This window comes from Cupressus sempervirens, chromosome 9 (genome assembly GCF_028749045.1).
Source record: "Cupressus sempervirens isolate cs-2001-9-10 chromosome 9, ASM2874904v1, whole genome shotgun sequence".
Taxonomy (NCBI): domain Eukaryota; kingdom Viridiplantae; phylum Streptophyta; class Pinopsida; order Cupressales; family Cupressaceae; genus Cupressus; species Cupressus sempervirens.
The window spans coordinates 483389658-483413521 of NC_143126.1; the positions used below are offsets into that span (position 1 = coordinate 483389658).

Genomic DNA, 23864 nt, shown 5'->3' on the forward strand with positions numbered 1-23864 from the left:
GAATTCAGTGAAGAACCATAATTTTATTTGCTTGCATTTATATCTGAAATCCATAGCCGTGTGATGTGATTAGATATTGAAATCACATACCCATCTGATGTCAATGTGCCATTATTAACCACTCTTCCAACTCTCTTTGGTCTGCATATTCCCTTCATAGTTCTGATATTCTGTATCCATGGCCTGAACTTTCTGTTTACGTCATAGAATAACACCTCAAGTCAACCTTTTATAGACATCCATTTAGTATGTCTTTATTTATCACAGCAGCAGGATACATCTCTGCCCCATCCTAAGCACACATATCCCTGCATCCAATATGGATACAAATACAATACAATGTGAAATACACAATGGATACCATTCCCACGAATGTCCAAACAACCTTGATTTTCCAACTGTGTTGAATGCTGTGTGATTTTATTTTTTTAGAATTTGGTATATATCTTCCAAAACTTAGTTTTATAAAACTTCGAACATGCAAATCTTTATTTTATATAAATAAAACCTACACCAAATGAGGAAGACAAATGAAATAATTTTCTGTTTCAGACCCAGTTTTTTGGGTTATCTTCCAGTGCTGCTCTATTCTATTTTGATTTTTGAATATTGTAAATAGTTAAATCGATTTCTAATTATTTATGTAGTTATTATGCATCTATATTGCTTTTAATGTAATGAAAATCCCATCTAATAACTTTGAGAATTGCCTCAAATATATGTTTATGTGTTTCTATGAAAGTTGTATCCAGCCATAAATATATGGCAGGTCTTCAAAAATGGTCATATTTGTAATTGATACCGTATTCGTATCTGTATCCATGACCATGCAACTTTTTTATTTATCTGTTTCACCTCTGCATATTAAACTAAAAGAGGGGTGAAAATTTAACACAGAAAAAGTACAGCAAGAGCTTCAGAGAGCTCTGGTGAACCCTATCACAATCAACAAGTTGATAAAAAACAAGAGATAAATCAGGGGGCAGTTTCCTGTTATTAACAATACTCCAATCCTGCATATGCTCGGAAGCCCATTCAGCCAAACATTCAGCAACACCATTCCACTCTTGAGGGATGTGTGTAAAAATGATAACAGTCAAGAGACCTGCATAACTGGAGAATTTGATTAAACCCAAGCCAAGTTCCAGCTAACACCCATAAGCTCCTGTCTATTTAGCAAACTCACAACCACCTGGGAATCAATCTCACAAATAATCTCGTAATATCACACACAACACACAGTTCCACAACAACTAAGATGACAAGTGCCTCCATAAGATTATTAGTATGAAAGCCCTTACAAACAGAGAAAAGAAACTGGACTTCACCAGAATTTATTCATCCAACTCCACTTATGCCTGCGTAACCTGGATTTCCTCGAGAAGAACCATCAATGTTGATTTGTAAATCTCCAAACAGAGAAGTCCAATGGCCCTCATGATTAACTCACTGTGAATGATGTCTGGTTCTACTCCCATACTGATTGCCAACAAACAAAGGAACCCCTCCTAGAAGAGGAAAAGTAAGGCGATTGCAAATAAAATCTCTAAGGTTCATACTTCCATTCAACTCACAGTTTACCAGAACTATTTCATTGAGAGAATGGATAATTTTACCCCATAGGTGCATGACCTCAAATCCTAACACCTTGAAAAATCCTCCTATTCCTTTCCAACCAAACATGCCAAAGAATAAAGGAAGGATCAATAGCCCATGCAACCTAAAGAAAAAATGTCTTAGAAGGGGACTACCCCAACTGGTCCCAAAACTCAGACAAAGAAGAAATCTACCAGCAGGGGCAACCCCACACAGTCCACCAGAATTGCCAAATCTGCTTGACAAGAGACCACTGAAAATATGGGAAACAAGCTCCTCACCATTACTACATAAAACACATATTGAGGGGCCCTGAAAGCATCACATGCAAAGATTATCCTAGGTAAGACAACAATTGTGAAACACTAAACAAAGGAAAGTACTTGGGCCAAGAGAATGTATTCCAAACTTGCTTCCACCAAGGCACCTTAGCATCTCCAAACAATTGTCTAGTAAGCTCCAGGTACATTGCGAAAATAGAGTATTTCCCAAACGAAGCAATACCCCAATCCAAAACATCAAGTTCCATCAAAGAGCTACATTCCTTAAAAGCCTATAATTGAGAAAGCACATTCCGGTCCTTCTTTGAGCCCCCTGCAATCAATCAAACGAGTTCTTCCATCTATAACCAACAACAAGGCCTAGATTATAAACTCTGCTGCACCAAAAGACCGATATGTCAATGCTTGATACAATCACTCAATTCATAGTACACAGGAGGCAGTTAAGCCCTTGTCACGAATCCTGAAGGGAACGCTAAACATTTTTTCAACAATCTCCCCCTTAGCATCACCCGAGGGTCTAAGGATTCAAACCTGTGACCAAGCTTTAATACCACTTGTTAGAGTGGGGTTGTTGTTGCACCAAAAGACCAATCAGTCAATGCTTGATACAACCACTCAACTTATAGTATGTAGGAGGTGGTCAAGTCCTTGCCACAAATCCCAAGGGGAGCATTGAACATTTTCTCAACAATCCCAATCAATGGCAAGGAAGGAATTCACAGGATCTTGCAAGTGCAAGTGTGTGGACAAAAGAGGAGGATTGTCGTCCCAAGAATCACTTCAAAATAGAGCCTCAAAACCTTTATAACATACCCAAAAAAAGCCTCTCTATACTGATTGAGCACCATCCTTAAGAGTATACCAAACCAAAGAACCCCTTCCCTCCAAAGGAAACAAAGATGCATCTAATGGATGAACTTCCTATCAATACTTATGTGTGAGGACATAGGCCTCGAGATGAGACTAACAGGAACACCAACGCCAATAGAGCTTGGATGTAAGAGCTTGGCCACTCAAGATAGAAGAGCTTGGCCAAGGCCCCCTCCTTAAGCCTACAAACTGTATCCCACCTAATTAGGCTCCATTTATAGTTTTACAAATCACCACCCCAAAGAAACTGTCAAGAGTGTTAAATTCCTTAAGAATATACAAAGGAGTTACTTGAGACATGTTTTTATAGATAGGAAGAGCTTGAGTCATAGATTGCACGAGTCGCCCAGCCAGCCGTAAAAAGCCATTTATGAGTCCAGTGATTAACCTTTCATTGCAAAATATCAAGTAGGTTTTGCCAAAAGAGCCTAGGTTACATATCCACAACAACAACAATGCCCAAGTAAGTCTCAGGGAGATACTCAATCTGAAATCTTGGGATATTAGTAATTCTTTATTGAATGGGTTCTAGAGTATTGGAAAAATAAATAGAGGATTTATGCTCATTGATTTTTTGACCAAAGGCAGCCAAATAAATATCTAAAGTTTTTCTAAAGGCTTTAGCTTCTTGAATCGGAGTTCTTCTAGTAAGAGCGGTATCATCAAAAATTAAAGATGAGAAAGCGTAGGCATCCCATTACCCCACCACCAACCATGAATCAAATACTAAGAGACTCGAAACTGGCTCTCGGCCATAGAGAGAGAGGATCTCTTTGGCGAAGATCCCTAATGGCTCCAAATAACTTAGAAGGTTCACCATTGAGAAGAACAGAAGATGAAGTAACACAACTCATAGTCCAACTCACCCACTCCAATCTAAAGCCAAAAGCAAGAAGAATTTTCTGAAAAAAGCTCCATTTAACTCTATCATATGCCTTAAACATATCAAGTTTGATGAACATAGATCCCTCTTTTGAAACAGCCATAGAATGGATGGCCTTAGAAACAATAACCACTCCATCTAGAATTTGTTTTCAAGCAACAAAACCTCCTTGTTCATCCAAGATAATTGTGGGGAGCCACACTTTAAGCCTTTTTGCAATCAACTTATTAATAACTTCTAGACTAAATTACAATGTAAATCATAAGTTTATTTGAATGTTTCTTCGATACTATCAAGACAAGATCATGAGTTTGTTGGAGTTAGTTGTGGGTTTGGGAGTCAAGATCCTTTGGTGATGTTCTACACTACATTTGACATAGAAGGGGCTTTCTTGATAATTTTGGTCATGGGTAAATATGTACTTTAATTAAGAGGATCTGCATTAAACATCATTTGTTTGACATTTGATACTTAGGATGTATTTAGTGATGGTGTGTAGGGGTTAAGATGTATATCATTTTCCTCTATTTTAAGCTTACGAATATTTCACTTCTTTGATGTATATTGTACTGGTGAGGATTTAGTGTTTTCTCAAATTCTTTTTCTAATGAGCCTTTCAATCCAATTTATTTTAATATTAATTTATATAGTGGTTTGTCCATTTTTGCCTTTGAAAAACAAATTCTAGACTAAACTACACAGAGCAATATGTCGAAAGAAGTCCGACTAATTAGCCCCTTCCTTTTTTTGGATAAGAACCAAGAATGTACAAAGCCCAAAGCATCTATTTGTTAGCATGCATTCTTGAACTGCAACTGGAAAATCCTGATTAATAATGTCCCAGAATTCCTGAAAAAAATCTACTACAAAACCATTAGGACCAGGAGCTTTTCCCTTATGCATGCCAAAGACCACCTCCTCCAATTCAAACATAGAAATCAACTTCATGAGAGAATCATTCATCTTACTGGTAAAAAGAGAGAAAGAATACAAGAAAAGACAATAGTCTCCTCATTATCAGCAGGAGGTGAATCATTTCAATAAAGAGAATAATAGTACCGGATAGCTTTATGACACAAAGCTAAGAAAGAAGTCAACTAAAGACCATCTAAATTAACCAAACAGGAGATATAACTCTTGTTTCAACAAGCCTACACAAGTTTACAAAAAAGGGTGGTCTTCCTATCCCCTTCCTGAAACCAATCAATCTAAGCCTTTTGTTTCCAATTAATTTCCTCTCTAAGTTCTCATTCATATAGATCTTTAGAAGACTAAGACTCCTCACAACCAAAGCATCAAAAAAACCCAGATCCCCAATCTACCTCATAATGACTAAGTCTTGAGCCCTCCTCTTCATGTTATGGAGATTACCAAAGCATATGTTGTTCCATTTCTTGAGATTCCATTTACATAATGCAATTTCTTTGTAAAGGAATACATAGAAGTACCATAAGCTAGGCCACCATCTTTCCACTAGTGAACCATTAAGTCATTGACAATGATTAGAATCTCTCTAGTCCAAAACTTTAGAACAGGGAGTCAGATTGCTGCTAATCAAAAAACAAGAGACCGAAATATTATCCAAGCACTTAGATATAGCATCTTCCCCAACCCTTTTATTATTCAGAGTAAAGATCCCATCAACTGGCTCGACATGATTAAGATGCAAAAGATCCATATTTTCACGAAGAAGTTCAGGAGAAGGCCCCAAGTGGGCTAGCCCACCTCTTTTTTCCTCCAAACTTAAAACTAAAATTATATTCCCATGCTACAATCCAAGGAATGAAAGGAGTACACTTCTAACATACCTTATATGTGACCAAAGCCCTATCTTGCCAAAGAAATCAACAGGAGCATACACATTAGTGACCAAAATTGTCTCACCAATTTCCAAACTAGAGGCAACCATAGAGAGAGAAGACTAAGTAGACATCCACCAGAGGGGTAAATTTCCTTGGGTTCCAACAGGTAGCCAAACCTCTAGAGCTCCCCATAGACCCAATACATTGACATTGTCTATAATACCAAATATTAGAAGCACATCGGAACACATAATGCACTGAAAGCTTAGTCTTCTGAATACAAAAGATAGTTGGAAAATGATTAGCTACCAACTCATGAATAGCTTTTTGTATGGGGATGTTATTCAACCCCCTAAAATTCCATGAGAGAATAATCATTAAGTAAAGTGTGGTAAATGAGCTTTCATGGGCTTGTCAGCCCTAGACTCTACTAACAAATCCCTTATAGTTCTGATTTTCTCCTGGTCCTTTTTGTGACCAGTTCTTGAAAGAGTGGCAAAAGAAACTCTCTTAAAAGGTCTTTGCATCAAACCCAATGCTAAAGGAGACCCCTTTCCCTTACTAGATGTAAACACCTCTTTAACAAAGTCTTCCAAGAGAACATCATTGTCCTGTGGCACAGCGGGAGCCAAAAGGGCTCTAGACTCAGGGTGCACAGGGGCCTCACTCTTCTCTTAAACAACTATATCCTAGTTTACAACATGGGAATCATGGATAGGAATCCCCCAGTTGAGCCTACTGCACTAGCAAAAACATCTAGAGGAATACCTTCCTTTTAAGCCATATTATCCAACACTTTAGAACGATTAAAACCTGCATCCCATTGTCAATCTATAAAGGATACCTTTTGTCCTCTCCCCCTAGCTCAAGTTCTAAAAGGAAGAAATCCATCCTTATCAAGGTCAGCCTCATTCACCGGGGCTTTTCTCTTACTTGTAGTATCCATCTAGGCTTCCCCCTTGCATTATCTATTTTGGATTTCCCGTTATCTGCATTATCCATCTCTGGGCTTGTAGACAAAGAAGACCCACTAGGGCCCTGAACAGAGCCACTATTCCCCTTAGAAACCTGAGGACACTATTGCTGTTAATGCCCATACTCATGGCATATCCAGCATCTAAAAGAAAGGGATTCATAGTCTAACCAGTGTACCCATGAAGAAAAGCCAAGACAAATTTCCAAAGAGTCTGCCAATGGGTTATTCAAATCAATTTCAACACAAATTAAGGCATAAGAACTAGCTTTTTGTTCAAGAATTCATGAGCAATCATGTTTGGCTTCCCAAGAAAAGCAACTATTTGGCACATAATGTCTTCTCACTAACTCTAAAAGAAGTCTCAACAAGTGAACCCAAATAGGAACCCTCGATGGGAGATCCTCTAGAAAATTGAACTCTGTATACCAAGGTTTAACAAACAACCCCACATGATTATAAAAATATGGGCCTGCCTCAAAAACACGATCCTAGTGAGCCATACAAGAAAACAGCACCAAGAAATAGCTATTCCCAACCATTATAATGTTTATATCACCTTCCACTTGCTACGAGCAAAGAATCCAATCTTTGGGAGCCGACAAAGAAATCTGAATTCCAAGAAACTTATAGATCAAAGCATGTTTGGTCCAAAACTCCACGTCTTCCATAACTGCCTCCAAAGAAAAGATCTGAACAAAGAACCCCTTCTGAAAAAAATCCACCAGCAATTAACAAAACCTTAGTTACCGATTCGGGCAAGTGAATCAGATTCATGGATTCATGATTTTTTATTTTTCCAATTAGGATTCGTGAGTACATATTATATATATATATATATTTACTCCAAGTTTGGCCTATGGGTCCTTGGGGATTCATGATGGATTCATGTGGATTTGTGACGGATTTGTGTTAAGTTCATGCAGATCCACATGGATTTGTGACAGATTCATGCACGATCTTTGTTTTGGGCCGTGGATTCATCCGGATTCGCAGTCCGCAGATCCAGACCATAGTTCCAAGAATCACGGCGATTCATGCGATTCACGCGATTTGGCGATTCGATTCAAGCCAAACGATTTTTTGTGAATCGGTGAATCGAATCAGCGATAAAGGGTTTATGAAATAAGTTACTCACTAAATTTCAAGGGTTTTTTAAATTTTTCGATTCATGGCCGATTCGATTCCGATTCATGGCCGATTCACAATTTGATTCGGCCTTGCCGATTCCGATCCGATTCCGATTCTTGTTACTTTGATCCAGACACATACACAGTCCAAAACAAGGATCCTGCCGGAATCCAAATGAATCCTGGCACAAATCTGGATCCAGATTGGATCCGAATTCGACTCCGGCCTCCCAGGCATGAATCCAGTAACTAGGAACAAAACCCCACATACACCTCACAAGACAACCGCCGCACCATTGCCTATTGAGCACCCACACACAGAAAAGAAGATCATGAAAATCACCACAACCATTCTGCAAACACCTCCGACACCACTCTTCTCACCCATAGACAAGGAAAACATCCCTGTCACCTCTCTTCTCAGCCCACGAAGCACAAAAAAGACCCCGTCCAAGCACTGAATGGACACAGAGAAGGCCACAATGCAAGGGGCTCGGGCACGCAAGTACTAGCATTCGCACACCATCGCAGAAACATCTTCCCTACTATTGATATTGGTTGCATCATGTTCTGTTCACCTCTGCATATTATTCTAAGGAACTTTGTTACCAAGCTTTTCCTCTGTAACAGATTAATTTTTAGTTTATTTAAATATATGGGTTACAGGATGGCCCTCTCCATCATATTATTTTTGAGATTAATAGGCTTGCCACTCAATACAAACCATACATAAGAGCCTGTACTTTACTTGCAACTTGTACATTTCCAGTTCATCATAAAAACCAAATGGCCCAATCACTTAACCATGCTCCATAGACCCATCATAGATTATTGGGCTATATATAACCTACTCATTCCTGTATAAAACTGTACAATGGACAATCAGTTAAAAGAATTCTCCATAATACTCTGTATTCATCTATTTTATGAATCATTGACCTTAAACTCATCTGGAGGTAAATATCTTTCAAAACCAAATGTTTTGCTATCTTCCTATATAACTTGGGCACACAATGGAGTTTCATAATGCTGGGCATACCGATATTCATGCTATAAATATCAATCCACAGATTGAAACAATATTTTTCATAAATGTTAAATATTCAAATGATTGGACAAACCCGTGCAGTATTCAATGCTGGACATACCGATATTCATGCTATAAATATCAATCCACAGATTGAAACCATATTTTTCATAAATGTTAAATATTCAAATGATTGGACAAACCCGTGCAGTATTCAGGTTGCTTAAACAGTAAATTACAAAAGAGTCACCTGGAAATAATTAGCCATGAAAATCAACAACAAAAGCATTTAACAAGTCTGATCAAATAATGGTATTATAACTAACAATTATTCAGAATAAATATCAAGTAACTTTATAAAAATGTTTTAATTATTAATTTGGCTTGCTCTTAAGTGGCATTCAGTCCACTTCGTTGATGCTCATCTGTAAACTTACAATATGCTTTGCGATGCATATAGAGAAGATAACTTTTATAAATCTATTTAGAATAAGCAGTACATATAGAATTTGATCTAAATTATAGAATAACAGAAAGTAAAATTTATTATGTGATGTTCCCTCTGGGAAATAATTTTCAAGTAAAAAAACCAGCCAAGTATGATTCTTCAATATTGCATAAAACTCGACTGTCCACAAATATAATAATGAATATCTTACTCAACCCTTTCACATGCGTGGGGATTAATGGGTACATTAAAAGCAATTCTACACATTGCGCAAATGGCACAAAAGATAAACATGAGTGCTTTGAAACAGGAACAAGACTAGACCAAAATCAAAATAACATTTTTTTTTCAACTAGATAGCCCCATCGTGATTATTAACATAGAATATATACGTTACTTATCCAAGAATATAGATGATAGATATAATTTCAGGTCATTATGAGCCTCTCATTGGGTCAGGTACATGGTATCTTGACAGTTTTTAGTGTGCTCTCTGTGATGGTAGTTTCCCCCCCTTGTTTTGGAGAAATCTAACGGGGTCATAGTTTCTGGTTCTTGTGTCTGCTATTTCCGATTTGCTTTTGCTAGGTAAATTGTAGCACGCAACCGCCATCCTTTGATGCACATTGAATTCACCAACAAGTTTAGGTGAGCATTCGTCTTAAATGCCACATATATTCAATTTTGGTTGAGCCTCTCATGTTTTATTTTACCTTTTAGTGTTTTGACATTAGGTGACTAATTCCCAGTTTCCTTGACTTGCTATGGTAATCTGTGGACATTAATACACTTTCTCTCTTTCCTTTTCCCGATTTCTTGTGGGAATTTTGTCCAACCTCATCTGGATGTAACCCATATCAAAAGAGACACCTAAACAGAGGAAGATAAGGCCATTATCATTGCAATAGCTCCTTCCCACTAGACCACGCTCCGATGGAATTAGCTGTAAGCTCTTTTTTTCGAGAAAAAAAGTGCTTTATCTGATTTTCTTCGGTACGAAAAATCCTCTACTCTATCTGGACTATAGTGGATTGCTAGCCAACTGATACTACTGAAAACAACAAAAAAGCCGTTTCTATTAATTAAAACTATCTAATTATTCTAGACCACATCATAAATTTAAATTCTCTATTGTACAGTTATACTGCTAAAATGTCACGACAACAGTTACAGGCATGGTTTTCAAGGTGTTTTAATGCAAAATTAACTCATATAGCCAAATACTGTTGATAATTTTGAGTCCAGCAGAGTTTACCAATGTTTTTTTATCACGATAATTTGTATGGACTTCATTCCGCACTCCTCATTTGGCCAATTCTAGGTAATTTTTTTGAATTTAGAGTCATAATTGACATCTATCATCAAGTTTTAAAGAAACAAGAAAAAAATGCCAAGTTTTTGTACAAAATGTATATTATAAGCACCAGAATACAGTAGTAAGATCTATGTTTTATGCTTGCAATTAGTCTAACTTTAAGACATTTATCGTTATATTTCAAACTTGAATTGTTCATTAACCATTCTATACTTGGAAGGAACAGTTTTCTACCCTTAATCAAAGTTATCAAAATTTAAAATGCCGAAAAATACGTACAGGCCTAACTGCATGGACTTTGGTGAGATAGGTTTCTAAATCTCCAAGGCCTCTTGCAGTGAGATTGAGAAAATGGTAACCTTCATATCTCAACTTGGTTGCATATCTCCCTGAATAACCACCCTCATGAGGAGGATAAATTGCAATTGCCTTATATTTCTCCACATCCTCATACCACTTACCCAAATCAAACCCCAAAAGGTCTCCTCCAACAAAGTCTTCGAATCCACATCTCACCAGACGAAATTGTCTTGAGGGTGCCGTTGCCAGCCTATCGAATTTGAAAGTGTATTTCCTTGCGGGCGCTTCTCTTATACTTCTACCACAAATAGCATTGAATTGCCATGTGGGTGTTCTCGTAGTTTTATTGAATTTAGCAGTGAATTGGCCTTTGGGTGTTGCAGCGCTCCTACGAAACTTTGCAGTACTAATTCTAGCATAGATTTGGACTTTTGGCTCAATTGCTACTGCGTAAATGTGACGCTTGCCGGTTTTAAGTGAATCTTGATAATTAAAATTGGCTGCCAAAAACGTACCGCTTTTCACTGCGCTGCAAGCCATCCGTTTTTTCAACTGCATACAAATCTTCCAAGACGATTACCAAGAAACAAGAATGTGATTAAAATTCAGACCATTGTTATTTGTTAGAACACAGAATGTACAATACAGCTAACGAAGATGAATGGCATAATTCAAGGACTGCTGTAACGAAGAATTGACGAAGATCTGTTTTGTTGTTATTTGAAAATTTTTTTAGTTTTGAGTTTGCGTGAATGGGAATGGCAGATAAGGAGATATGAAGGGTGATAAACAATAAAGTTTTGGAAGAGCGTGCTAGCGACTTTATCACGAAATCACAAACGAAAAACATAAAACTACGAGCACCAACCATATGCCTCTCGTCTTTGACCACATAATCTGTTAATGAAGTGCGGTTAATTAGCATCACTTTGCAATGATATTTGTCAAACTAATTGTGCGGGGAAGATTTATGCGGGATTTGTTTATTCATTAATGAAACTGATTTGAAATTATGTATTTTTTTAATGAATGGTTAATTATGTACAATATTCGTTGAAGGTTTTGTGAATGGGTGGTAATTAGAGCGGGCTTAAGCACACTTGACCGTAGCACTGAGATGAGTGATCTCCAAAGCAGTTCATGTGCTTCACCTATGTGAACATCATCTAAATGTAATAAGTGCTTAGTGTTTCATTCATTCTCATGAGAGATGAGTTCTTATGAACCAGTACTCATGAAACATGGGTCAATGAGTCCAATTCAAATTACTACACAATTAAATCCTTATAGAACTATCACAATGATTTGAAATTTTGCAAAAGTTATTCTATTGATTGTTGTCTTTGGTATATGCGTAGGTATAAGAAGATGTAGTAGTAGTAGTAGAGATACCTTGGAAAAAATTGCCTCATTGTGAAGTTTTATCAGCATTACAATTTTTAACAAATGTTGATAGATGACAATTAAGCTTGTACGTATCTTGGGTAATAATGTTTTAGAATAGATTCTTGTTAGTGCTAATGGAATTTTCTCGTAATTAATTTTCTCTTTAACATAAGATTTTATATAATTTTTTAATGATCAATAAATGTTCAAAAGACACATTTTAAATTCCAAGACATAACAAATTATTTTGCATCCCCCATGAAGGAGCTTGCAGGCTAGACATAACAAGGAGGTTGAAATGGATAAATCAACATACATCTTTAAATTTTGAAAAAGGTTGAATGAAATGAAATAAAAAAAATTTAATGACGTCCACGAGACCAACAGTCTAAGGGACCAAAAGAAGACCCATTAATCAGTCTATTGAGATTTCTCTAGGTTGTTCCTTTTGTTGTGTAGTTGTATTAGCAAGATGGCCTCCTTGTGTAGTCTTGACCCCTCAAATTTTTATTTTATGTTGTTCACCCATAAAGTGTCATTGTACCGGTTGCAGATATCCTCATATGCTGTACAATTTTTTTACATAATATCATTCTATTTCCACCACCCCCTTGTTGCAAAACATACAAATTATTTCCTCCCAACAACCTTTAGGGACCTTCTATCTACCAGCTTCACATCTCAAATGATGTGATCCGAACCTCAGTTGACCAATTAAATTGTTTGTCTTTCCTTTGATATCAGCTTCGAAATATCCTTTATCATCATGTTTGCATGTGGGGTTGAATTGTTTGGCATAATAAGCTTTGTTTCTACCTATCTGACGTGTCCACATGGCAATCCTAACTTTTTCTAACACCCATTTATTTAAATCTTTAAGTTGGTTCCCTAGCACTTTTGGTAGTTAATGTTTCATTTGTTGAACCATTTGCTATTGTGTTTCTTCCACATCTTCTTTCGATGGTCAAGCTCCTCATTAGCCACCATCATAGGCCAACTATGTTTATCCATCTTTCCCACTTTTTTTAAGTAGCTTAACAAGTGAATAATTGTTGAGGCCTCCACCGAGAACATGCCTGCCTCTACCAAAAGAATCTCATAGGGAACCATTGACTTGACTTTTAGGTTAGTAGTAATGAAATGTTTTTGTATTCTTTCTATTTGTCACTATTTGTGGTTTGATACGTTGCTCCCCCATACCTCACACCTATAAAGGACAAACAAAATCACCAACAACCCAAAGAGAATTTTCCTAGTCTTCCAATCCCATAACTTTGCTTTCCTTGACCTATTCTAAAGAAGGTAAGAGGCCTTCCAACACCTCACCCGCTCCCCCCCACCCATATTCTTTTTTATCTGCATGTCTCCCAACCTAACCTATATTGGAAGTCAATCCCTAGATACTTGTATTCTTCCATAATTTCTAATGCAGTGTCCTCAAACATGAAAGTATGTTGTTGCTTTCTCTTCTTCAAGGAAAAGACCATGATCTTGGTCTTAGAGGTGTTGAAGGTAAAGACACAAATTAATTATGAAAGCATGGGCATCAAAGAAGGAAGTTAGGTTGTTCAACAAAGGGAGAAATTGCCCATAATGCATTTAAAGAGGGAACGATATTCTTTGCAGCCAGTAAGGTGGATAGGACACAAGTTTGACTAGTGTTGAATTTGATTGGTTGAAGGGTGCTCAATGAGAAGAAGGTGGAGATAGCTTTAAAATTTTGAAGGTCTCCAAGTGTACATGAGTAGGCATAATTGGATCCATTTTGGTAGTCATTATATGTGTTCAATACTTCCTTTCCAAGGCATTGTTATTGGGAGGAATTTCTTACATGGCAACTACACCGCACAAAACCTCCTCCTTAGCTTGGAAAAATATAATGTTATAATTATGATATGATGACGTGAAAATATTATTTTTGTTGTGCACTATGTTCAATCCATGATTTTTTAGTTCTATTCCTTTGAGATGGAAGTGGTGTACACAAACATTTGGGTGGAATGTTAGTATCTTACAATAATATGATTTAATAAACAGTTAGAGTGTTACTCTTCTTGGATTTCGCTAGTGTAACACTCCTATTTACTAGGTTTGGTCTTTCAAACATGCTCAATCCTTCTATATTTATCAAGATCTTCCTATTTTGAAAAAGAAAAAAAAAAGTTTCATCTTGAAGCTTTGAGAAGAATATCATTATTCCACAGTAGTCTCTTGATCTCTTACATGCATTCTATTTGCACTTATTGGCAAAGTATGATCCATTGGCATTCAAAGGACCATTCTTGGGAGATTGTGGTAGCTTCTAAGACAAATTTTCTTGCTGGGAAAATTATATCTTCTCTATTGTGGTAATATATGTTTATGGTTTTAATCTTTCCATAGCATCTTTGATTATCTTTTTTATCAAAATTATTATATATTTCATTATCATTTTATTTATCTATATATCTAGTTGTTAATGGAAGTCAAAATACCAATATAGGAGTCTAATCGAGGCAAGTCCCTAAATAGCCACCTCAACATTTCTCTTTGTCTCTTGTATTTAGGTCATTTGGAGTTCTTTGCAACCTTAGACTTGTTAAGAAGTAAAGTCTACACACCACAACTAAGAGTTGGGAGTGAGTTAGTTATGAGAAAATATAATTGATTTCAAACTTATAAAATTGATCACCAACTATCAAAACAATGATGCACAATATTAAGAAATTGTACACCATAACACATTGATTTTTGTTCTCGAGGAAAACTCTTGATCTCAAAGGGAAAAATCTTGGCGAGGATGACACCCATGAAATAGTGTACTAATATATAAGTTTCTTGTGAAAGGATGTAGCCCTATTAGGATTCAAATACAATCCATTTAGTACAATAGTCTTTTTTAAAGGAAAAATCCCTATTAGGAAACCTTGAGCTCTTGTTAGAAGGTTCTAACTCCATTAGGAGTTGATGAGAACAAAAGGCACTCTATCTAGGCACATTGCTCAAAGCATGAAAGGTTAAACTACCTTTACAAATGGATAACAAATCCAAAATATGAACTAGTTGGTTTGCAACTTACTTGCCAAAATAGTTCCTTTGAAGTCCACCAAGAATGATATATTCCACTCATACCTCTTCACAAGAATCCAAACAATATCTTTTCTCTTCTCTGATAATCCAACATTAAGACTCACATCTATAAATCCCAAATAAGGAAAATAACTTTCTTTTTATACCCATTACAAATAATTAATTATGTTGATCTACTAGGGATTCCCCAATGTATAATTAATTACATAGGATCATGCTATGACATACACACCTTCACAAACATTTATACAAACACTACATGAATTTTTCTACATCCTATAATATGAAATTAACTCTTCTTAATAATATTTTACATGCTATAATGATTTAGTGGACTACTAGCAAAATGCATCACACATTACACAACAACAACCTTTCCTAAGTAAGCCAAATGACATACAAGTTTAAACATATGTGCATGAAGAAGTCTCCAATAATCTTTCATACTCACCAACACTAATTCCTACTCACCATCAAGGTAAAGAAAAAAATTGTAACCCTAGGGGGTCCTAGAAAAAGGGTTCCTAAGGTCTTGAAGAAAGAGAAGAAATATTCAAAAAATTATAAAAACCATTAGAAGATATGACTAAAAAGGTGATAATATAGCACCTAAAGATCCATGCTAAAAAAAGAGATAACCTATAAGTTTGAGCCAAATTGGAAGGGGGGGGGGGGGGGGGGAGAGAGAGAGAGAGAGAGAGAGAGAGAGAAAAACTAAACTAAGGAGGTATAAATGGTATCAAAATGAAGTGCCTTCATTTTAAGATGGTACATTTAGCCCCCACTTTAGCGAGAGTATAAGACAAGTCATACTCTTGGTAAAGGAAGAAGAGATGAAGAGACAATGTCACAACAAGATAGAACATCACCAAGTTCAAGGACATAAGCCCCTAAACCTAGGATCCTAACTCCATTCCCATGCATAACAATACAAAAAGAAGGAAAAGAAAGAAAAACAAAAACTAAATCAAAAGACTCAAAAGGGGTTAGTACTAAAACCCAAATCAAGTAGTGAAAGAGACATTGGCTAAGGAAATATCTCACTCACTAATATCATATTTGGAAGGCTATTACAAAGAATAAGAGATTACATAGTAAAGACAAGAGAACTACAAAGGATGATATACCTCATGATTATGTCTTACTAGAATTAAATCAAAAGAGAGAGGGGAGAGGGGAGTGTAATTATCTTTCCCAATAAGGTTTGTGTTCCTTACTATTAATCATAAAAGGAAAACAAAAATGCAATATCAAATGGTCTAGCAGGTTTGTATGCTTGGTAGATAGTCCTATGTACCCATTGGTGACTTTTGCATGAATGTGTATGTATGTGTGTACACATGTGGATCAATTCCTTGGTATCATCATTGAGTGTAAATATGTATGTGCTCTATCTAGATGGACAAGGATCCATTATCCATAGAGATATGTATGTCTATGTGTAAATGTATTTCTCTAGGATAGAGAAGTATCATTAATACCCTTTAGGAAGTAACATATTGCGGTGTAAAATAAAAATATGCATAAAAAGTAAACTATAGTACAAGGAGGGCATATATTTGGCCCCTTTCTTATAATAAATATGTAGCTATAGGTGTAATTCCCTACCCAAAGATCCTTGGAAACAAGGATAAACAAGATGAACATTTTTTTTTGTATAAAGCATAGGACCATGCAATAACAAACATAAAAGAGATTGAAACAAAAGACTTAACTAACTAGCCAACCAAAGATCCCCAAGTGTTCATCACTATTAAACATGTTCATATCCATCTACATGAGTTAAACATACATGGTTCATTCTATTAACATACTAACAAGGTTATGATGTTCATTTTAAATCCCAAGCACAAATTCCTAAATGATTAAATCATAAAGGTCATTTACCAAATGCATAGAGCATCAAGAAATTCATGAATATCCATCTTGAAATTAGGCTAAGTCTAAATCCTAAACTCCTAAAATAAGACTAAGTTTGAAATCTTGCAAACTTTAAAATTCTGGAATTTTTATCTCAACTCCTATAGAGCTAAAAACTATCTCAAATGAATCATCGTACATGTAGAAAATAAAACTTAAGTATAAGGAAGCAGAAGAAGAAGAGTAAAGGAAGAAGAGAATGTTACTTAAATGATATATTTTATATATGATCCAAGCTCTTGAAGAAGCAATATGATACTTCTTACTATAGTAGTGTCATACTTTTTACTATAGTAGTGCAATACTTCTCCCTACTATGGTGTGATACTTTTCCAATACCATACAATAGTTCATATAGTCTTGATGTGATACTTCACTGGTATCATATGATAATTCTTCCAACTAAGGGGGATACTTTACTAGTATCGTACGAGATGTTTTCCTAATGTCATTTAGGAACAACAACAAGGTTAAAAGGCAAACCTAGGATGCAAATAAGGTTAGAATCTCCACACTAGAGAGTACCAGAACCACCAAACTCAAGGAATAAACTCTAAAGAGCATCAAATACATAGAGAGGATCTAGTTAACTCACATAAATGACATGCTACTCTAAACCATGATAAATAACATTGCAATGAAGTTAAACAAGATCCATACAAATACATTAACATAAGAAACATCTCAAGAAGGAAAGCATAAGCATACAATGAAACCAAATCCAATCAACCATGCTTGTTTCCTCCCTACAATAATGACATCATGAGACCTCAAGTGCCCTAACCATACCCCTGAGCATGAATCTCAAATATTGGACAAGATAATTGGAGTTTTCTTAAATGAGATCATTCTTACCAATAAACAATCCATTAACATCACATGAAGTAATAAGCATCTAGCATGCTAATCTACCAATAGCATTACTAATCTCAAAGCAAAGGTAAGAAGTCTCAACTAAGCAAAATGATACAACATAATGATAAAAGAATTCATCAAATAACATACTAAACATCATCTAAACATGATATCAAAGGCATCCAAAGTAAATCATAAATCACAAGAGAGCATACTCCAAATACACTGAGGTACCAAGAGAATATCTAGCACCAACCTCAAAGTGGAAGTAGACCATCTATGTATACTAGTCCCCAGCAATGGTATAGGTAGCTACAGCTCCCAACCACACGGTGCCCGTAGTCCCACACCTATCGTGCTCATGGAGATAATGACTCGACCATAATCACATAAGATGACCACCCATGGCTAACACACATGTCAATCAAGAATATGGTACCAACATCTATATGATCATGAAGACAATGCAATACATTAGGTAAATGGTCAGAACTGCTAAGGATAACTACGTAGGGACTCAAGTGGAGTGTAAGTCACTTGGCATTAGAAAGCCCAAGCTAAACCAATATGGTAAATCAACTCCCTTGAGAGGCCACATACCTAGTGTGGTAACATCAACTCCAATAGGAGGCCACACACCCTTTCCCTTGTATAATATGGTAAATAAACTCCCTCGGGAGGCCACATACAATACAAGTATTCTCTTATCTTATCATTTAATTTTATTGCCCATTTATTAATTTTGGTTATCACTTGTTAGAACCTTTTCACATTACCCTATCGCCACTTCTAGGCTGGGGTACACGAGAGAAGCCACTTCGCCACCTACACTACATATTCATGCTCATCACACAATGAGTGCCCATAGGCAATGTAAGTTCCCAACACAACCTATCTCACAAGATCCTATCATATGCATGTGCATGTGCTCATGTGTGGGATCAACTATATTCACAAATTAAATAACATAATACTAATCTAAGGGTTTGATATGAGAAATGCAGAAAATGATGCAATTATAATCTCACTTAACTGACCCATATCTAGGAGTACATATTCAACATGAATCTCAAAGAGGCAAAAAAACATCAAACATCATGAACTCACTCAATCGTCCTCAATATGGGAGTATGGGTTATACATGAATCCCAATGATGTGAAGGGAAACTATGGTCAGATTGGAAACCTAATAAACATTCCAACTCCACAATAAAGAAAAATGCCAAGAAATACCCAAGAAAGCTAGGTGGCACACAAAATGAAGTGATGTAAAAATCACTCAAAAATCAAAGAAAATTAAAACCCATTATCCAAATGGTTTCTAAACACCCATAAATCAAATAAAATTCAAGTTCCAAGTTTATATACAAAATCAACCAGCATAATAGCATAAAACTTCAAACTAAAACCTCTGAAAACACTAAAATATGCATACATGCCCAACAAGGTAGAACTAGCATACCAAAATGTAGGGGAACACTAGTTCTCAACCTCCAATCAATTTACTATCAAAAATAGAAAATAAATGAAGCAAAAACAATTAAATGAAAAATCCCTACCTCACAACCAAGTGGAAAAAATGGAAAAATCCATGGTAGAATAAATGGGCTGCCAAATTGGATGAAAACATTGAGAAAGTGGAGTAATTTTGACATGAATCAAATAGCCACTCCATGCACAAATCTACCATATAGATTGATCACAACAAGAAAATGAGGAAATTTCTTCAAGAGGGTTTTGGAGGAAATTCCTCATTTCTCAAAATATGGAATAAAAAGTGATATAGAAATTCCCTTTTGGCATAATATAAGCACTTTATCAAATGACTTAAAAAATAGATTATTAAGTAACTTAGTAATCTATTTTCCCCCTTTTCGCAAATTAAATTAGGCAATTCCAATTGAATTAGAATTCATCTATGACAAAATAGCTAGGAAAATAAACTAAATTAAAGTAAATAAATAAAATCCCTCTAAGTCATTAAAAGAATTTAATTTAATATTTTCCATGACAACTGTAGAACCCTAAATGCACAACCGCACTTACAGGCTAAATCACATAATGCATTATGAATCCAAATTTACCAATTAAACGAAGGGTTTATTATAACACAATAAAAATACATCACCCATACAAGGACGATATTGGCTCAACATGAAAGGTCTGGTCACTAACTCCATTTGTCACTACTAGAGATATAAATCCTACACAATAAACAACCCGATCAAGAGTAGATGCACAATAATAAGATAGTCAAAGCAACAATGCACAAAATTGTGGAAATAATCATTTAATCAATTTTATTAAAATAATCTATTCAAATCATTTATTTGCACCATAATAAAAGCTTACTGCAAGAATGATACAAATATATCATAATAAATCCAACAATATCCATCGATAATCTTGAATCATAATCCTCTCAGTCTACTATAAGCATAAACAACCAATTAAAGAAACAACGTAATCAAATTGCCCCAAGGGTACTGTAGACCACTCATAGGTCCCAATCATGATCACTCAAAAATTAGAGCATCAAGGTTGCATCCGTTAGGATGAATTACATAAATTGAATGAGAAAGGAGCTATAATAGCCATCGCAAGGAAGAGAGTCAAGGATAAATACTTCTATAAGCAAGGAGATATCCTTTAACAATGATGTATGTAACAACTTAGAGAAGAGTGTTGGCTCTTGTAAGAAAAGAAAATAGATAATTACGAAAGGATACATCACTTATGAGAATAGATCATTGAAAGGAAGAGATATTGTTGACAAGACATCTACCTTGAAGAGGAGTATCTAAAAAGGATAACAAATTCAAGATAAAAGAGGGGAAGAAGAACCAGAATGCACCTATTCAACCCCCTATGTCTAGGTGAATATAGGGATCCTTGGATGAAGGATGAAAAACTTTGAAACAAAAAGTAAGGGAATGTGTTGATAATGAACATATTTCTGCAAATAAAGATGGTGATGATCAAGGACATGTACCTCTTTTATATAAGAGAAAGTCATGATTAAGCTACAATTTGTGATAGGAAAAGAATATCATGTGATAAAAAAATGCCATTGTACTAAGGAAATTCAATCCTGAGACAAAGAGATAAACCACTATACAAACAATCTTGCCCCCCAAGCATGGGAAAGAATGAGAAGTATGTGGTGGATTACAATTTGGTAAACAAAAGCTTGTAAGATATAAAGAATAATTGTAAGTAACGATCATATCTAGCGTTGCACAAAACAAAATACCCTATATCAAACAAGATGTATCATAGAATAATGCAACACCATAGAGAAAATGAAGGCAATAAACATCATAGGATATGTAATTCCAAAGAACATAATATTCTTAAAAATATATCACATATGAAATAAATTATATATGATTAATAAATGACAAACATTAAAATCCAATGCATGGAAAGACATTTTTAGTCAACGATAATCGTGTCTTACATGAAACAAATTATTACATGCCCATAGATAATAATGCATCACAAATCATGCAAATATATAGAGAAATAAATGAATGAGATGAAATGATGCCATGTTATGCCTACTTTATTAAAGAAAAGGGGAACAACAAAGAGATGATAGATCCTTAAGAAGAAAGAGAGAATCTCTCGAGGATTGATTCCTTATAACACATTGATATAAAGATAAAGTTTCACATAGAAATATAACACAAAAATCAATGCAAACACATTCTAAAGAATATACATCCATAAGGAAGAGAAAGGAAAAAGAGAGATAACATATTAAGCATTCTAAAACATGTCTCTGAGATATCAAATATACACTTCCTACAAAGAATATTTAAGTGTATAGAAACATGCAACAAAGAGAGAAAAATAGATCCCAGTGAAAGATGATCCTGACTCCCTAGTTGAGGAATGAGGAGAAAGACCTATTGTGCCACTCTTAAATATATTATGTAGATAAATAGAGAGTAGAACCAATAGGGAGTATAAATGCTAATTAATTTTATGAAGAAAGAATAAAATATATTGCGTATAAGAAATCTTATCATTTTCAAATTTTCACAAACATATAAAGCCAATTCAATACAATCACAAAGTAAATGTTCATTGTTGTATAAAAAAATACATGAAAACATAGCAATAGTATTCCTTTCAGCAAGATTTAACTGTGTATTTTTTGAGTCAAACACAATGAATCACATTTCATTAGTAGTGATTAACAAAAACCAATCCGTCATGAGAATAAATGGAACACTTGGAACTCATTGGATCTAGGTGATGCTAAGTGTTCTATTTATTCTCATGAGATATGGATTCGTGTGAATCACTACTCGTGAAATATGAGTCAATGAGTTTGACTGAAAAATTACACAGTTAAAACCTAGTATCAATATCATAATTTGAATTTATGCATAAAATATCTCCTACTTTTCAGGTTGATATCTTAGCTTAGGTTCAGTAAAAAGGTAGTGGTAGGCTCTTAATGCTAAGGCTTCCCAAGTTTCATTATGAGATAAAGATGGTTGGAAGGAGAAGGTGAAGAGGAGGTCATGGTAGAAGAAAGGGAGGAGCAATATTAGAAGGGGAAACATAACTAAGGCCCATCTTATGTCGGTGCCAAGGAAGGTGAATGAGAATCTTAATACCTTGTTCATTGATACCAAGACCTAAAACCATATGACCTTTTCTAGTAATAGTATTATATCCTATGGTATAAGTAGTGTGGAGGGATAATAGAGAAAATGGTGTATCTTGAGGGTGATGACTATATGTAGTATAAGGAGGGATAGAATGAGGAATTATATGTATGGGATAGTGAGGGGTTATGTAGTTGTGGGAAATGTCTCATCTAAGAGGTCTAATATTATGCATGAACCATACTTTCAAGGTGTTGTAAAGTGGGAGAGGTATGAGGAGATTGAGCATGGATAGGATTAGGAGCATCACTAACAAAATCTCTAATGCCATATAAAAATAATAAGGAATCTACATGAAAGCCTAATGATGGTCTTGAAATATGCTTTATTAGGAAACATTTTATTAGTTAATATCGCATGCAATTAAAAATATGTAAAGATATGATCGTCATGAATTAAAGTTAATATGCATAGACATAATAAGCACGATAAAGAGATGGAAGGAAAATATGACCAAAGAAATGATTATGCACCATACTAACATAGAGAATTCTATTTTTCAAAAATAATATCTAACTTTAGAAGATGGTCAAATCTAATTCCAAAAATCACACAAAGAATGTAGACAACCAATGCAAAGAAACAATCTAACTCCAAAAAGAAAAGGGGCACAAGTTAGGTTCACCAAAATGTTTAGGTGAAAAATGGAAGCCAATGAATTTAACAATGCAAACTATGTGAGATGAATTCATTAACTAACCACTTTCACACTAATCCATCCAATACAAGAGAAATAGGGGCTTCTACTAAACATAAATCTTAATATAATCCAAGTTAGATTAGTACAAACCAAGTAGGATGAAGGGATGTCAATAAGTTAAACCCAAATTGTATCAAAGAAGTATCCAAACAAGTCTTATTTCATGCAATGTTAATTAACTTTAAGATGTGCAATGTGAATGTAAATTGAACCAATTGATTTAAAGACAAGAGTAAAATGGATCTAGGCACTACATGTATGCCAATAGCCCAATTAAGATATGGAGATAGGTATATGGTAATAGATAAAAGATATGATGAAAATTTTACCTTGAGATAAGCAAGAGAAGATGGCTTTTTCCTCCAAAAATTGTGTATCTAAAATTGTGACTATAATTTTGACTGTGGATTTGTGATCATGACAAAAAACCTAGAAAACATTAAATTTTCTAGATCTCTAAGAATAGTTCAACCTAAAGAAAGGTTTTCAAATGAATTACATAAAGATGGACATGTTCTTAGTGTTACTACATGCCTAATTACTAGGGGATGAATAAAGTAATCACCAAATCATAGAACAATTTGACCAGGTTCACTAATTAAAACTTTGAGCTCTTAAACATTC

General features: G+C 35.2%; 1 protein-coding gene across 3 annotated transcripts in view; it reads right to left on the bottom strand.

Moving 5' to 3' along the window:
* Positions 1-11564, bottom strand: part of NDHN (NADH dehydrogenase-like complex N) — a 32694-nt gene extending 21130 nt beyond the window's left edge. Inside the window, exon 1 of one of the 3 annotated variants that reach the window (XM_089800672.1) lies at positions 10608-11490. In XM_089800672.1, coding sequence (XP_089656798.1) covers positions 10608-11186 — 579 coding nt within the window. In that variant the 5' untranslated portion in view covers positions 11187-11490. Of the gene's footprint in view, positions 1-10607 lie in introns of all 3 variants that reach the window. The other 2 variants (XM_089800673.1, XM_089800674.1) reach the window with 2 other exon arrangements.
* Positions 11565-23864: the final 12300 nt, after the last annotated feature.